Here is a 17,912-nt window from a genome sequence, read left to right on the forward strand (position 1 = left end):
GGACAGTGAATTCAGCATCAACTGGACTAAAACAAGACAGTGGTGTAAAAAGCTTATAACCTATAACTTAAGACTATAAGCCCATAGGCATTATAGGCTTTATAAATAGCAGGCATATTCAAATGTTTGAGCTTCCATAAAGAGCAGAAGTGGCAGTGACTTCGATTATAAATTAATTCAAATTGTAAAAGTCCAAAGTTTACGTCAAAAGTAGATGTTTGGGCTGGTATGAGTTTGCATTATTCTTTAATGACACTTCAGGTCATTAAAATGCTTTAAATTCCACGATGCAAATAATAACCCTAAAACCACCAAGAACCTTAGCGCTAACTCGCCTGTAACTGACAAAACTGTCCAAGAGATCACCATCAGTCTGAGTGCATCCACATGTTGTTGTTGTTGTTGTTGTTGTTTTATGGCGGTTGGCATCCAAGTGTTGCATTACCGCCAGACTTTATTCCTCAGACTTTGTCGTAGTCCTCAGACTCTGTCGTAGTCCGTAAAAGTACTCCTTCCATTGCTTTGGTGTTACAAAGCCCATGAGGTCATGATATGTCTTTGTGACTAGAATAGTTGTTGTTGTTTCAGACAACAACCGGCTTTATTCCAGGGAGACTCTTCTTCATCTTCCTCTCCTTCTTTGACGTTCGGTGCTTCCACCGTACAGCTTTATTCTTTAGGCTTCATTCTACAGGCTTTAATATTTCCACTGATGTCGCTGCTTGGTAGCCGTGCGTCTACGAGACTGGACGAGGACAGGAGACCACCCCCACCCCCATCTCGTCACTCTGATCACTCTGACTCCCCAAAAGCAGACCCCCATCACTCCGACTCCCATTTAGCGCCTTTAGCCTGTTTTCTATATCTGCCCAATCAAGCTCCTTTGTTCCAAGGAATCTTCCTGCAGCTTTAGCAATGATCCTGATCCTTTCAGTTCTGCTTTGAGTCTGAGCAGCACAGTTTACAACATCCACCATAAAGAGTACAAAATCCTCTCTATCCACAACCAGGGTATTCTCATTAATTCTGGAACCTGCACACTTGGGACCTCCACTCTTGAAACCTTCACACTTCTTGGGAGCCACGCTGGCCTTTCTCATTTCGCCCTGGCTGGGAGCAGCGCTGGCTCCTCTCTCTGTATTTACTCTAAACTCGTTACTTGAAACTTTCTTGACTGCATCTGCATAGGATATATCTTGAGAGACCTTTATTTTCTGCACCTCAGCAGCTCTTTTGCTAAACCTGCATCCCCCGTAGGCAGAGCTATGTTCTTCCCCACAGTTACAGCACTTCAGTTTTGCACCCACGTCACACTTCCCATACTCATGATCTCCTGCACATTTACCACATCTTTGCTTCCCTCTACAGACCGCTGCAATATGCCCAAAGCGCTGGCACTTAAAGCAACGCAGGGGCGGCGGAACATATGGCCTGACGCTATAGCACATGTACCCAATGAACACCTTACTAGGCAGGCACCTCCCTTCAAGTGTTACCATTACCGACAAGCTGTCACATCTTACCCCAAACCGGGTCACCTTCAAACGCCTAGCGTCCACCACCGTAACTCCAGTCAAATTCTCCTTAACTTCATCCACAGACGTCGCCGTAGGGACACCTATGATAACTCCTCTGACCGTGTTTCTTTCAGCATCAGACACAAGAATGTCCTTTCCACCCAGACGTTTAGTTCCAATCGCCTTCCGTTGCTGAGCCGCGTCCTTGCACACGACCAGCAGCGAGCCATCTCTAAGGACACTCGCACTCTTGATCACTCCCACAGCTACAGTTAGGCTCTTTGACAATGCCACTGAATTCCACTCCTTAAAGGATGCACTATCCTGTGCAAGCTTTATGATCACCTTACAGTCTCTGCTCTCACCCCGGATATCAATAGCTTCAGCCTCATCCTGCTGCTCATTCCCAGAACCCTCGGACGAGCTAAGGGACTTTTTACGTTTCCGGGCACGTGCAGGCAGAAAAGGCTGCTCCTCCACGCCGTCCAGAATGTCTTCCATCCCCGATCCACTCTCCTCCGCCATCTCCCGTCTCTCCAGACCGGGTGTTGAGCAAGGTTTATGTTGCCTCGAGCACCACTTAAGGCAGCATGTAGTACCACTCACTCACATAGTTAACATGTCATTTCAATCTGGAACATTCCCAAAGGCTTTGAAAACTGCGGTCATAAAGCCTCTGCTAATTACCGGCCCATCTCTAATCTTCCATTTTTGAAAAGGTTGTTTACCAACAGCTCACTGACTTTCTCTTAATAAACAGCTCATTTGATGATTTTCAGTCAGGTTTTAGACCTCATAACAGCACTGAGACTGCTGTTGTCAAGGTGACAAATGACATCTGCCTCAATACTCAGTCTTAATTCTGTTAGATCTGAGTGCTGCTTTTGACACTGTCGATCATGGGATCCTCTTACAGAGACTACAAAGCAGGGGTCACTAATAAACTTTCACTGAGGTCTAGTTTGAGGAAATATCCTCAAGTCGAGGTGCAGAACTGTTTTTGCCTCTACATATTATAAACATACGTAAAAGAGTATTATAATAGGCCTAGTTATTTTTCACAGTTTACCAATTGATTAAACTTATATCAAATTCTAATGATGGTTTTAAAATAAATTGAAATGTTTTATTGTTCATTTAAATATTGGTTTGAGGTAGAATATAAAGCGGACACGATGTGAAGCAGAATCCTGCTTTTGTACTGATTAGAACATTACACACTGGACTCTGACTTTCCTCAGCACAAAACAACGCAGCGATGTGATTGGCACATTGACGTTACATGCAAAAACATTTATGTTCCTCTCGTTGCTCCAAGAAGCAGAAAAGGTAAATGTTGCAAAGCGAAATCCTTCAGTCAGCACAGCGTTTGTTTTCTATTTTGTCAGAATAAAACCGACAGCAGAGTGATCTCCTGCGATGTTTCTGTGGCCACGCTGTGATCTGACACACAGTGATGGTGGGACAGTGGGCTTGTGGATGCGGGTCAGTCTCCTGTGTGCTTAGAGTGAGAGGGGACGCGAAGGAAAGATTTCAACTTCCAGTTCATTTGAAACCCTTTTTTTAAAACCCGCTCATCCCTAATACATGGGCAAGCTGCACTGCTCTTATGCTGTTCAATTCAAAGTTTCGGGTCAGAGGTTTGGGTCCGGGTGGGACTGCAACTTGGGTTTGGATCCGGACTGGAGTCCGCCTGTTAGTGACCTGGGTTATTGACATAACATATGACTCTGTGAGATGAATTTTAACAATATTTATTACAGAAATCAGTTTTTATCAGAGTCTTGCTGACTTTTTTCCATTCGGACGCCAGAGTCACGGGACCCCCAGCAAGGAGAAACTAGTGAGCTGAGTGTCCGAATCGCTCCGTGATTGAATGGACTGTATAATCTGCTAAATAGCGCAGGACTATGTAGTGAATGGTCAGGGGATGAGTGTGGACGTTCAGACGCAGCCCGAGTCCTGTTTTGTTGGACTGATGAGGAACAGGCGGGCTCCAGCCAACCAGCAAGCAGGAGCATACCTGCAACTGACATGGAGGAGCCACACACAAGACATGGGGAGGGTAGAGAACAGGAAGAGTGAGGAGCCACACACAAGACATGGGGAGGGGCTCGGCACTAGACCATACAGGCCTAACTCACGGAAGTCAGAATTCAGAAGTTACAGAATCTAATATGGCGGCCCTCATGACGGCCCAAATCACATGCGAGGTACATTTACTGTCTCGCAGCATAGAATCTTCAGATTTGTTGGCCCAGCGGTTAAAAACACGGCGCGCGGCGCTCGAGATCCTGGGTTCGGCTCCGATACAGAATTTATTGCGGGATTAAACTTTTTAAACTTATAGATTACGTTTTTTTCCTTTGTCTCCTAACTACTACAAAAAAAATTGGGTTAGGGGTTAGGGGTTAGGAGTTAGGGGTTAAGGTTAGGGTTAGGGGTTAGGAGTTAGGGGTTAGAGTTAGGGGTTAGGGACAAGAGAGCGGATTTGGATCCAAGAGAGAAAATTATTGCCTGAGCTGTATCAGCGGGACCGGTCTCGGTTGCCGCCATGTTGGGGCCAGTAACTTCCGTTTAGGTCGCCGCCATATTAGAATTCTGACTTCCGTGAGCCAGCTGGTGTCTGATCTAGACCTAACCCTACCCTCCCCATGGTCGGCACTAGATCATACACACCTAACTCACGGAGGTCAGAATTCCACTAGTTCTTTTTTTAATTGTCAGAATTCTTTATTACAAAACATTTATAACAATGAACAGTTTCCACTAGTTAATACGACATTGGCGCGAAAGTGACTGAATCTGAATCCAACATGGCGGCGACCGAGACCGGTCCGTGAGCCAGCGGGGGTCTGAGGGAGGGCGGGGTTGAGAACAGGTAGAGAGAGGAGCCGATCCAGGTCCCACATGGCATTCTTGAATATGTATTCTTATTCTTTTTTCAAACATAAATGTACGTGAAAAAAAAAAAAAAATCCCATCAGTCAAAATCAACAATAGATGCATTTACTGTCAGTGGAAGAGGGCAAGAGGGAGATGGAAGATCTGTGTTGCAATGTAATGTTATTTCTCTGTCTATTAGAATGTTCCACAGTATGGCATTGATTGTATTTATCCTCACTCGCCTCTCCACAGATCTGATTTATAATCTGGCATTACAAGACAAATCTATGAAGAGGCGAGACAACACGTTTTAAGAATGTTTTCTAATGTATAACATATCATAAAAGTGAACTACTGACTGCACTTTTTTAATGTCAATAACATTACACTGAATATTTTATGCCTATTAACATTTCAATTTGATTTTGTTGATGAAAACGCTATTATACGATTAAAGAAAAAGTGGAAAAATGTTGAAACTTAAATAAAACTTACCTCATGCAAAATAATGTCCCAATGGCTCTAAATTAACCCTTACAATTCCTTCCTATAAAATCCAAGACTTTTAAATTAACAGCAATTTAAATTAACAACAGCAAATTAACAGCCAAATTTCCCCCAAAAAGATACAGTATGAATGTTATCCTATCAACAACAGCCTGCACTGGTGAACTGCTGAACAATGATTTCATAAATGATTAAATTGCATAAATGATGAAAAATACCTGGGGGTGACAAGCTTGTATACATTATAAAGGCTCTAAAAGGATCTATCGCCAAAGGGAGTCATCTGCAGCGCTAAGGCAGGGGATTGGAACGCAAGCTCAGCGTTTAGGTTAGCCTTATGCACAAGTAAAATGCAAAAGAGCCCATATAAATATTACTGGTACTACCTGGAATAGAAAGGAGGTGATCATGAACCCAAAGTGCTGCCATCAGGAGAAGCTTTAGAGGAGGAGCTTTAGGCGAATAACTATTGCAGACAGAGAACAAAAATGCTGACGTCAAGACCAGAGAAGACAAGTTGTTTTGGTTGTGACAGATTAGAGCCACATTATAATTTCACAAGTCAGGAAATCTTCCCTGGATCGGATGTCAGTGCAGGATATTGGAGAAGAACCGTCAATGTTTGAAAAACTATTTACTGGCTCACTTTTTTATTGCCGAACAACAACACCTGGAATTTAAATAATGCAAGTAAGTCAGATAAATACTGCGGAACATTTAAGTTGAAGCAGGAAGTGAGTAACCTATATTACACCAGATTGATATGTATATCACTCTGAATTGAGTTCTACACAATATCAATCTGAACAGGCTCTGGCCGAAAGCAGTCGGGAAAAGGCTAAATGTCATGACAAATATTTGAGTCCGATTGGTCAAAGCGTCACAACAGCGGAGCAAGCCAAATACACAAAGCGCTTCATGTGCAGGTTTTTAGCAAATCAAATAGTCTGTAAATCTGCTAAAATAGTACGTCTGCAGTACTGTTGAGTATCGTATCAGTATCAAGATCATGACAGAAAAAGCAGAATTGTTGCATGATACTAAAACCTTAAAATGGAAAAAGACAAGCAGTATTAACAAAATCATACACGTCTTGTAATTACCACATTCATGTTAAATTGGTGAGAAAAACAGCCAAACAATATTGACAGTACTAGATGTTTTTGTGAGTTGGTGATTTCACAAATGAGGTGACATTCTCTACAGGTAAATCACTGAAATGTTTTTAAGTATTGAATGCAAACTGCACACTCACACACTATGATTATATGTTAACCTGACCTGAGTAAAATAGTTTCTAAACAAATGCAACATTTAAGGTTTGAGTCACTTTCAACCTCTGAAAAAAATAGTCTGGTGTGTCCCTTTGGTGTCTTTGACCTCATTTTAAAGGCCTAATTTATATCATTACCTTTTTTAGTAGCAACCTATATCTGTAGGGATATCAAATTCAGAGTTATAATTATTCTGAACAGAAAAATCCCCATTTTACAGTTATTCATGATTACCAGACAACAGAGAAATCCTTTGGTTTGTGTGACCAGCTTTATGAAATCAATCTGAATGGTGAAGTTAACAAAAGGGTTATATTTAGGGTTACTTTTTAAACTATTAAATTGCAATTACATTTTTGCCTCTAAAACAAGTATAGTTCTCTCAGTTGTTTTATTATCATGCTTCATTTGTACTTTGCGTCTTGGCTTATTGCAGTCAATGTTCAGAGCGCTTTAAAGATCCACAATAACCCGTTTGTCCACACTGTGTCATGCATGCTGTCAGGATCCAGTTACAATACAACAGGTACAATGTTAATATCATTTATTGGATGGTAACATGGTAGTCTATTGAAAAAGAAGAGGAACATACAGCGATATACAGTAGAAATCTAAGCCTAAATACATTTTGTGGCAGCACAGAACATGTCACATTCCATTACCAAGGCCATACAACACCTGTCATTATTTTTTTTATACTTTTTATAATAACTTTAATGTAGTCTCACATGGCATAATGTTGTCTCTAAATGAGCAAGTTGGCAGCTCCCATAATAAATGAGTTCGCAAATATCATGATTTTTTTCTCAAAAATGTCCCCGAAGTTAAGAACGGTAGTTGCATGCATGATAAACAAGTATCTAGCGTTTCCATTTCATCTTTCCAACTGCACTATATGTACTTTGGTAGTTGAAATAACAATTATTATTTGCAGCTCTCACCATGTGACCATAAGTGACCCCTTTGGATGTGAACCAGTAATTTAGGAAAGAGGTTGCCGGCTGCGCAATTTTAAATATTTCTATTTCTTATTTACATTACATTTGACAGGTAAACGTACAGGCAGCCTCGAACATCTTTGTACATACTGGTTCACTGTCAGAAAATGCTTGCGATAATGAAACATTGTTGTGCTTAAGACCATAATAAGATATCACTGTTATTTCAAGTCCCATTCAATAGCTGCATATAGCCATACATATTGAACCCATAGGCTGTATATAAATTTGGACCAATAGACCACATTAGCCAAACTGACCATTACACATTTGCTGATGAGGGATATCATAAAAGCAGTTTTATAATTCATCAGTCAACAATCATTTGCTTCTATTGTCAAATAAGTATCTACGTTGAGTGATTGATGCTCTAATGTGATCTCATTGTTAAGTTTTGACAGTGACAACAAATTATGTAATACAATATTCTATTGGCCCCTCTTTATAAACAGTCTGGATAAAACCAGTTTGTGCAGACCTATATTGAGCTAATTTTTCGGAGCTAATCGCAACAACATTCCAAGTACAATACATTCAGCAAATTGTCTTTTCACACAAAATTTTACATAAAATTTCACCTTTTGGAAAGGTCAGTCACACCTTATTGTTTGACATGCGATTTCCGTGACAGCAGAAAAAATGCTAAATTGTTGAATGCATCTGATTGCTCTGCGTCAAGTGGTAGGATGGCACAGTCATAAGAGTCAAAAAGAGATCATTTTGGACCACAGAATTACCACTATGGGGTGACATTTGTCCACTGTAGAAAGAGCAGCACGCAAACAAAAAATCCCAGATTTACAATTGAACCTGTCCACCCCTCTCACACATGCACATGCACACTGCCTCAAAACAAAATGGCTTCCCTTCGTTTAGCCCCCATCACTGCTGAGAATGGACGAGTTACATTCCTATTCTGATGGAGAAATGATGACCATGGCTCATTATCCTCTCTCCCTGAACAATGGGTGGGATACATTCAATGCTTGTATGTGCTTTATTGGTGGACGGACCTGCTCTTATGATTGGTCCATTAGGATGTGACACATTTGCAACACTAGCCAGTATATCAGGTGCAGCACTACGACCTTTCAGGGTGCCCCAGAAAACAGAACTTTGAATCAGTCACTTTTGGAGATCATTTCACCTTTTTTCTTCTTTTTGCACAAATTTCCTGACAGCTACTTGTCAGTCCGACAATCACAAATGCTCAATATCATTTTGGGTCATACACTCAGCATATATTTAGATATATACATGTATGTATATATACACCTATGTACGTATGTACAATTTCATTCTCGGCTCATCAGCTTCTTGACAAAACAGAGACATTTCAGGGAAAAAATGAATACCTGAAGACAAGAGTACAAAAATATTCCAATATTCTAGGTTGCGAAACTGTCACCCAAAAGGCCCTTGGCAGTCATTGGGAAATTGTACTGGTAAATAAATTTTAGCAGAGGCCTGATAAATCTCCCGGTCAGTATTCCGTTTTTGAAGCTCTGGAGACCAAAAGTGAAAAATGGCAGTTTGCTCATCTTTTGTGCTTACAAAAAATGTAAATCTTGCCACCAAGCTGTAAACGTAAACACCGAGTCACTGTAACAATTGAAATTGTGACAAGGTTTTCTGCATATTGAAGAGTTTGTGTAGTTGAAAAAGGGACTCAATTCTCAAATATATTTCATATGTCATCTGTGGCTTAACAAAAGGCAAGAGGAGCTAGTTCTACATACGGTTGATCATTGCATGCAATACTTATGCATAGGGTACCACTCAAACTAGTTTGATGGATTTGAAACAGCTTGCACTTCTCTGACCACCTGTAGAATATAAAGTGTAGTTCAAACCTAATCTATTTGATTAGAAAAACTCATTCCTCTTTTTTGCACATACAGCGATATTATTCATTGCTGGCTTCATGTCTATTTACACATTTGAGGGAGGGAGGGAGGGCAGGAAAACAATGGTCACAAGTCCTGATCACAGTACTTATGTCAGAAACCAAAAGACGTAAGGGTTTGAAGACTCAATATAAAAACAAGTGGAGAACTTGGTCCAGACGCAGCCTCTCAGTGTTTATGCTGTTGATGCAGTCTTTCCCTCACGTAGAAAAGCAACAAAGGATCAGAACACAAAGTCACACACAGTCACTCAGACATAGTAGAGCCAGTAGACCAGGTTGAAGAAGGAGAAGACAGAGGGAAAGATGATGCGTGACCAGCGGTCGATGGCATTCACGTCTGTTAGGTCGGGGATTTTGATTTTAAGTTGAGAGGAGCGCCTGCGCAGTCGGCTGCGTTTCTGCGCACTGCGGTCCAGAGATTGGCGGCTGGCAGAGCGTGGGCCGATGCCTCCTCCTTGTTTGCGGTACTGGATGTGTTGCGAGGCCGAGCTGTCCAGCTGCACCATGGACTGGGAGTTTCTGATGTCGGCTACACTGGTGGTGATCTCGCCCCCTGCCACCTCGTTGTGGATCTCCAGAGTGGTGAGCAGGATGTTGGTGTGACCGTGCGCTGGGTCCGCCTGGAAACAATCAGAAAACCCATTAATGCCATTACGGCACAGGGACAAACACTTCATGTGAGTAACACTCCAGTGCAGAGGTGAGATGGTGACGCGTCATGCTAGTGCTATGGAAACAGGCAAAAGGGTCCTAAAAATATGAACTATAAATTCATCTGTCGGTCGCTTGGATGATTTGCCTCAGAATGACAGATGTCGATGCGCAGAGATGGGGCTTTGGGGCAGCTGCATTGACAGGTGGGGCCGGTTTGACCAGAGCTTTTAGTGGTTTATCTTTGCAGACATCAGTGAGATGGATGGAGAGCGCTTTGAGGCACCTTAAAGTGACTTCAGATGGAAAAACTAAAAGGTCAGCTCCTCCAGAACAAGGCTGTTGGCCCATACCCCCATCTGTCACTGCCCAGTTAGTCTATTAGCCTGTATACGAGCCTATAGATGACCTGTCTGTCAGACTTAGATGAACCTGTATGAGTCTGTATATGAGCCTCTGTACAAGCCTGTATCTGAGGCTGCATATAAGCCTGTATACAAGTCTGTGTATGATCAGGCACAACCAACACCTGGTCGAAGACGGATTAAATGTTTCCTGCCTTAAGTGTGACAATAAATCTGTTGTCTAAGGGCCGCTCTCACGTCACCACAGAAGAGCCCAAAATGTATCTGGAGACTTTGAACAGACAAATGAAGGATAATAAAAACCCATGATTTGATATTAACTGTTAAGCCACACGGTGTTACAGTTACTAAAATACAGAGGAAATGCGAAATATCATGCATTAATGTTGAGTTGAGTGGACCGAATCTTCACCAAGAGATCTGCCCCAGCGCCAGTGAGCATTCTGACACTCCGGACGGAAGTGGACGGAATCTCTGCTGGTACACAGCTGAGACTGCTCCAAAGCTCCCGCTGCTCCTTTCCACGGATCTGTCACTTTGGACACAGGACACAGCCAGCGCCCGTAACAGTAAGCTGATCTCAGCCCTGTGGCAAGATTTTGGATAATTTCTGGACATAAGTCTTCCCTCCGAGGCAATCCCAGCGAATCTTTCTCTATGATCTGGTTTGCCAACGCAGCCCTGCCCTTCCCCTTTTGATTCATAAGGTTAAAAACCCCAGTTTAACCAAACCCCTAAATTCTGAAATTTGATATGCTGTAGCTTGTTAATCTTACCTGTTGGGAAACTGTTTGTGTATTCAACCCTATATATGAGTCTGTATACGAGTCTGTATGCGAGCCTGTATACGAGTCTGTATACGAGTCTGTATGCGAGTCTGTATGCGAGTCTGTATGCGAGCCTGTATACGAGCCTGTATACGAGTCTGTATACGAGTCTGTATGCGAGCCTGTATACGAGTCTGTATACGAGTCTGTATACGAGTCTGTATGCGAGCCTGTATACGAGTCTGTATACGAGTCTGTATACGAGTCTGTATGCGAGCCTGTATACGAGTGTGTGCGAGTCTGTATACGAGTCTGTATATGTCTGTATACGAGTCTGTATGCGGGTCTGTATGCGAGCCTGTATACGAGCCTGTATACGAGCCTGTATACGAGTCTGTATACGAGTCTGTATACAAGTCTGTATATGTCTGTATACGAGTCTGTATGCGAGTCTGTATGCGAGCCTGTATACGAGCCTGTATACGAGCCTGTATACGAGTCTGTATACGAGTCTGTATATGTCTGTATACGAGTCTGTATACGAGTCTGTATACGAGTCTGTATGCGAGCCTGTATACGAGCCTGTATACGAGTCTGTATACAAGTCTATATAAGCCTGTATATGTCTGTATATAAGTCTGTATACAAGTCTATATAAGCCTGTATATGTCTGTATATAAGTATGTATACAAGTCTGTATACAAGTCTGTATACAAGTCTATATAAGCCTGTGTATGTCTGTATATAAGTTTGTATATAAGTCTGTATACAAGTCTGTATACAAGTCTGTATACAAGTCTGTATATAAGCCTGTGTATAAGCCTGTATATAAACCTGTATATAAGTCTGTATATAAGTCTGTATATAAGCCTGTATGTCTGTATATAAGCCTGTATACAAGTCTGTATAGAAGTTTTTTATACAAGTCTGTATACGAGTCTGTATATAAGCCTGTATATAAGCCTGTGTATCTCTGTATATAAGTCTGTATACAAGCCTGTATACAAGTCTGTATACAAGCCTGTATATGTCTGTATATAAGCTTGTATATAAGTCTGTATATAAGCCTGTATATAAGTCTGTATATAAGCCTGTATATAAGCCTGTGTATAAGCCTGTATATAAGTCTGTATATAAGCCTGTATATAAGTCTGTATATAAGCCTGTATATAAGCCTGTATATAAGTCTGTATATAAGCCTGTATATAAGCCTGTATAAAGGTCTGTATATAAGCCTGTATACAAGTCTGTATAGAAGTTTTTATACAAGTCTGTATACGAGTCTGTATATAGGTCTTTATATAAGTCTGTATATAAGCCTGTATATAAGCCTGTATATGTCTGTATATAAGTCTGTATATAAGTCTGTATACAAGCCTGTATACAAGTCTGTATACAAGCCTGTATATAAGCCTGTATATGTCTGTATATAAGCCTGTATATAAGTCTGTATATAAGCCTGTATATAAGTCTGTATATAAGCCTGTATATAAGTCTGTATATAAGCCTGTGTATAAGCCTGTGTATAAGCCTGTATATAAGTCTGTATATAAGCCTGTATATAAGTCTGTATATAAGCCTGTATATAAGTCTGTATATAAGCCTGTATATAAGCCTGTATATAAGTCTGTATATAAGTCTGTATATAAGCCTGTATATAAGTCTGTATATAAGCCTGTATATAAGTCTGTATATAAGTCTGTATATAAGTCTGTATATAAGCCTGTGTATAAGCCTGTATATAAGCCTGTATATAAGCCTGTGTATAAGCCTGTATATAAGTCTGTATATAAGCCTGTGTATAAGCCTGTGTATAAGCCTGCATATAAGCCTGTGTATAAGCCTGTGTATAAGCCTGTATATAAGCCTGTATATAAGCCTGTATATAAGTCTGTATATAAGCCTGTATATAAGTCTGTATATAAGTCTGTATATAAGCCTGTATATAAGTCTGTATATAAGTCTGTATATGTCTGTATATAAGCCTGTATATAAGTCTGTATATAAGTCTGTATATAAGCCTGTATATGTCTGTATATAAGCCTGTATATAAGTCTGTATATAAGTCTGTATATAAGCCTGTATATGTCTGTATATAAGCCTGTATATAAGTCTGTATATAAGCCTGTATATAAGCCTGTATATAAGCCTGTATATAAGTCTGTATATAAGTCTGTATATAAGTCTGTATATAAGTCTGTATATAAGCCTGTGTATAAGCCTGTATATAAGCCTGTATATAAGCCTGTATATAAGTCTGTATATAAGCCTGTGTATAAGCCTGTGTATAAGCCTGCATATAAGCCTGTGTATAAGCCTGTGTATAAGCCTGTATATAAGTCTGTATATAAGTCTGTATATAAGCCTGTGTATAAGCCTGTATATAAGTCTGTATATAAGTCTGTATATAAGCCTGTGTATAAGCCTGTATATAAGTCTGTATATAAGTCTGTATATAAGCCTGTGTATAAGCCTGTATATAAGCCTGTATGCCGCTGTCACACTCTGTCCGTTAGCTTCCTCCAAACTTTACACTAAAAAACTCCTGCTCAACATCTCAGGAGGTGCAGGACTGTACTGTGGTCATGGTGGCTGTCCAGGTCACTGCGGCAGAACTGTATAATATTTGGGTGTTTTTATTCATGGGGCCAGTGAGACAGGCTGTTGCCTTGGTATTGCAGCAGTGAGAAACTTGAGTGTTAGAATAACAACTGCACTGAATGAATCTGTGCAAAAAAGCCAACATAAAACTGGGCAATTCGATAAATAATTGATCAAGTAGTTCAGAGTCTTTGTTGGTTTTATGTTTAAAGGCGGCTTTTCTGGTGGACGGTCCACCACCTGCTTTTCTCTAAGAGGAAGTTATAGTTTCATCTGAATCTGATCTGTGGAGACCCATATTTGCTAAATATATTAATAGGTTGCCTTATTTTCCAGGCCATGAAATGACATCTCCAAGGAGAAAAGCAAGTGGCACTTCCCCAACCAAGTTGAATAGGACTTCTATAAAAAAAAAACAAAAAAACACCACCAAATAGCCTGGAATGCATTTTCAAAATGATTCGCTAATTTGCTAATTGATTATTATATCCAAAGGCACATTCAAATAAAATATGTCTTTTTATATAAATATCATATTTCCTGCCACAAGACAAATCATCACTAATGGACTTTGGCGATAACTCAAGCATTGTAGCAACCGTGAAACCCTGCGTTAGGCTTTTGAAGGCCGTCAAGCTGCCAAAGAAGAGTGCGAGTTTGGTTTCAGTTCTTCATTTCGTTTTTCATCGACAACAAAAAGTCAGGAACGACATTAGGCGAGTGATCGAAGGCTTTCTCCCAACAATAGTGCACATAATAATGCTTTAGAAAAACAAAGGATAAAAACTTCAACAGCAGCAGCTACCCACAAGATGGTACGCTAATTGGCCATATCCCAACAACATGCACAGGCTCCATGGGAAATGCGGTTTTCGTTATGATGATTTCAATGAGGAGCAATAGGAAATATACACATGCATCGGGAATGAGATTTGAAATAGAAAAAAACGAGCTTTGTGTGCAGATCAGAAATATAAGCTGAACCGCACAATGTCAAAAATGGAATCTCGGAGGTAGTCATGGTGATGTCTCATGGAATGTGTACTGTATCTGCCATTCCATAGATAGAAGATGGGAGAAGAATCGTGCCAAAAAGAACGGAAATCAAAATTGTCGATGTTTGTTTTTGGTTTTTGATGGCAATGACGGCGACGGAGAAAAGTGGAATTTCTCACCGAGCGCGAGTGCCGAAGACCTTTAATCTGATTGGAGCGTTTTAGGGAAGCAGTCCTACTACCTGCCTCCTGAAGAGATGACAATGTTCAGTTGTATTTGGCAAACACATGGCAATCTTCAACAGCAAACAGAATGGTGCTAAGAAAAGGTGTGTTTTTTTCTTTATCTTGAGCTGTCGTCATGGCTAGAAGTACTGTGAAAAAAGTGTTACACACCAAATATGTAGCCTTGTGCTGAGTAATTATATACATCAAATTCCTTGGAGGCACTTATTATTGTCTATAGTGACCACTGATGACCGGGAACACCCTACAAAAGCTTCCTTTTTGTTAATGCCATTATTTGTCATATTTATAACTTTAAAAGGTGCAAGATAAAAGTTAAAAAATAAAAGGTTTTTATTTATTTATAGGAGATCTTCTACTGAAAGTGTTTTTCAGGACTTCCTATAAGTGATCTGTTCTTCTGTATCTACCTCTGTATCTACCTGCGTTGAACCAATGAAATTTCTCCATGTGGGACAATAAAGGAATATCTTATCTTAATTTCACCTGCCTCTGGTCATATATGTGACATTGTATTTTTGAGTTAGACAAAGTAAACCCCACAGACTTAAAACAAATTTGAATATTTAGGGTATAAACTTTATACTATAAAGGAACAGCAGAGGTTAATTGGGTATAACACATCCACTACGTTATATAAGCTAACCGTTCTAGATTCCCATAGTATCATACGAAGTACCTTTACAACTTTGATTAAGTATGCTTATATTACTGTGAACCAATTCTGCGCAGTAAACCTTTACTTACCCGTGCGGCATCATACTTGGCCCGCTCGTTGTTGGCCTTCTCCGCCTTCTCTGCCAGTTTCTTCTGCATCTGTGGCCCGCGACCGAAGAAGATGTAGTTGACAAACGCGTACTCAAGCAGGGCCAGGAAGACCATGACGAAGCAGCCCATTAGATACATGTCTATGGCCTTTACATAGGGGATCTTGGGCAGTGTCTCTCGGAGATGGGTGTTGATGGTTGTCATGGTGAGCACAGTTGTAATGCCTGTGAAGCAAAAGAGAAAATATAAGTTATAGGTAATGAAGGAATTCAAATGTATTCAAATATTGTCCTCATCGCACACTACATACACTTTTATTAGTATTGCAAGATTTGCCATAGTTTAGTATAGTTTTGAATTAAAATAAATAAATAATTTACAGTAGTAAAATTAAAAAAAATTACAAAAGCAAATGTCATTTCCTCTAATAATTTCTCTAAACTGTGGTGCCACTGAGATTAAGAATCTCTCTTCAGTGGACCCATATGCCCTAAACGGGAAGGTAAACTAGAGTAACCTACACAAACATGGGGAGAACGTTCAACATTTCACTATGCCGCTGTCTGCTGTGCCACTGTGTCAGGGTTGGTTCTCCATTTACAGTTTTGTGGATTGTGCTTTGACTAAAGAGCAAGTTTTACTAGTAGGTGCATGCTGAAACTGTGTCACAGGCGTAAAAGTAGATAGCAAAAACACTCTGGTGGTCTTTTTGTATATTTGATGTCTTTGTTTCATCTACATTGTCCTCATGGACATGCCAATTCAACCTAAGCATGACAATACTTTACCCAAACTGTGGTTCCAACATTTGCATGCATATTCAGTTTTAAATATAAATATTAACTATTCCTGCAGCATTTCATCACAATATTTAGTTTGCAGCTCTCTCACACACACATACACACACAAAAACATGCCCCCATCTCTTTAATTAAAGCCCCACTCATAGCAAGCCCCACAGCTGTGCATTACAAAGCTATTGTTCAGAACTAACAATTGTTTTTATGTTGGGTGCAAAGACCCAATTTCTTGCAACTATTTTTTCCCCTCCCAGCTTATTGCTTTTTAAAGATTTCATATGGAGCTTTATGGTTAATTAGGCGATCAGAAAATCATCATCACAGTTGCCTATACTATCCAGATGCCAGGATCTCGTCACAGCTAGTTAAAAGGAACGATTGACCCAGTGATAGAAATAATTATGTTGCAGTGAGATCGCCTGGTGAAAAAGAAGAGTGCCTCAAAGAAAGTGCTAATAAGTGCCTGAGAGGAGTGTGTTTTTCTGACTGAAGCGGTGGTTCTCAAGTTGCGGTGATGAAAATACTACAAAATACTAGTTCTGGTTTATTCCTAGTTTGCTCATTTGCTCAAGTTATTCCTGATTTAGTCGTGGATTTGCCCCAATTTCGTTTTAGTTTAGTATTAGTTTAGTCATGATTTGATCCTAGTTTGTTCCTGGTTTAATCCTGATTTAGTCATAGTTTATGCCAGGTGTATTCCCAGGTTTAATTCAAGTTTAGTCCCAATTTATCCCTGGTTTAGTCCCAATTAGTTCTGATTTATTCTAGGTTTATTCCTGGTTTATTAATTAATTAATTCAGTTTGTTTATTAACCTGTATGTAACCAGGTAAACCCATTGAGATTGAGACTTTTTTTTTACCAGGGGCAAAGGGAAAAAGTAAAAGCACACAGAAATCATAAAAAAATAAAAAATAGGAAAAAATAAATAAAAAAATCTATTATGTATTAATATATAATAATAGATATTTATGAAAAATTTCAAAGCTCAGACAATTTTGGTTTTATAAAATTGAGAGACAATCCCTCAGTGAGACCAGTTCACACAACTCTAATTCAGATTGAAAGGAGTTCCAAGCTGGGGGAGCAGCATGGAAGGAGGCTCGCTTCCCTCAATCAGTCCGTAGTGGTTTATTCTTGGTATAATTCTAGTTGACGGCCAATTTATTCCTTTTTGTCCTGGTTCAATCCTGATTTAGTAAGTTTATTCTTGTTTTTGTTAGGATATTGCCTTGGTTTATTCCTGCGTTTAGTTCATCTCAATTCTAGAATGGACACAATTTAGCCCATTATCAGAGACTAGCATATTACCATACTTTTTGGACTTTAAGCCACTACTTTCCCCGCCCACTTTGAACCCTGAAGTAATTACAACAGTGCGGTTAATTTATAGATCACTGGCTAACGGCCACCGGGGGGCACTCTAGCAGGAGGCACAAACACGTCAGTGGACAGTGGTGACTGTATTTTATGCTTCAAAATACTGTGTGTTTTTATTACAATCAGACTCATATTCATGGAGAAATTAGTCTAAGGAGGAAGTGAATCTAGACGCGGCGAAACACAAAGACACATGTAGAGCGCGGACATGAGATATACGGCAGTCTGCAGTTTAGAACCTGCCGCAGG

General features: G+C 40.1%; 1 protein-coding gene across 4 annotated transcripts in view; it reads right to left on the bottom strand.

The window, feature by feature from the left end:
* Positions 1–6,711: 6,711 nt before the first annotated feature.
* Positions 6,712–17,912, bottom strand: part of LOC140379220 (gamma-aminobutyric acid receptor subunit beta-3-like) — a 115,246-nt gene continuing 104,045 nt past the window's right edge. For 2 of the 4 annotated variants that reach the window (XM_072464174.1, XM_072464206.1), the window contains 3 exons: positions 15,464–15,708; positions 14,651–14,719; positions 6,712–9,711 (listed from right to left, as the gene is read on the bottom strand). In XM_072464174.1, the coding sequence (XP_072320275.1) occupies positions 9,340–9,711; positions 14,651–14,719; positions 15,464–15,708 (686 nt within the window). In that variant the 3' untranslated portion in view covers positions 6,712–9,339. The remainder of the gene's footprint in view (positions 9,712–14,650; positions 14,720–15,463; positions 15,709–17,912) is intronic. The other 2 variants (XM_072464195.1, XM_072464235.1) reach the window with 1 other exon arrangement.

The sequence above is a fragment of the Eucyclogobius newberryi genome, unplaced genomic scaffold, assembly GCF_026437365.1.
Source record: "Eucyclogobius newberryi isolate DKJ021-1_F unplaced genomic scaffold, fEucNew1.0.hap1 SCAF_1, whole genome shotgun sequence".
Classification (NCBI taxonomy): domain Eukaryota; kingdom Metazoa; phylum Chordata; class Actinopteri; order Gobiiformes; family Gobiidae; genus Eucyclogobius; species Eucyclogobius newberryi.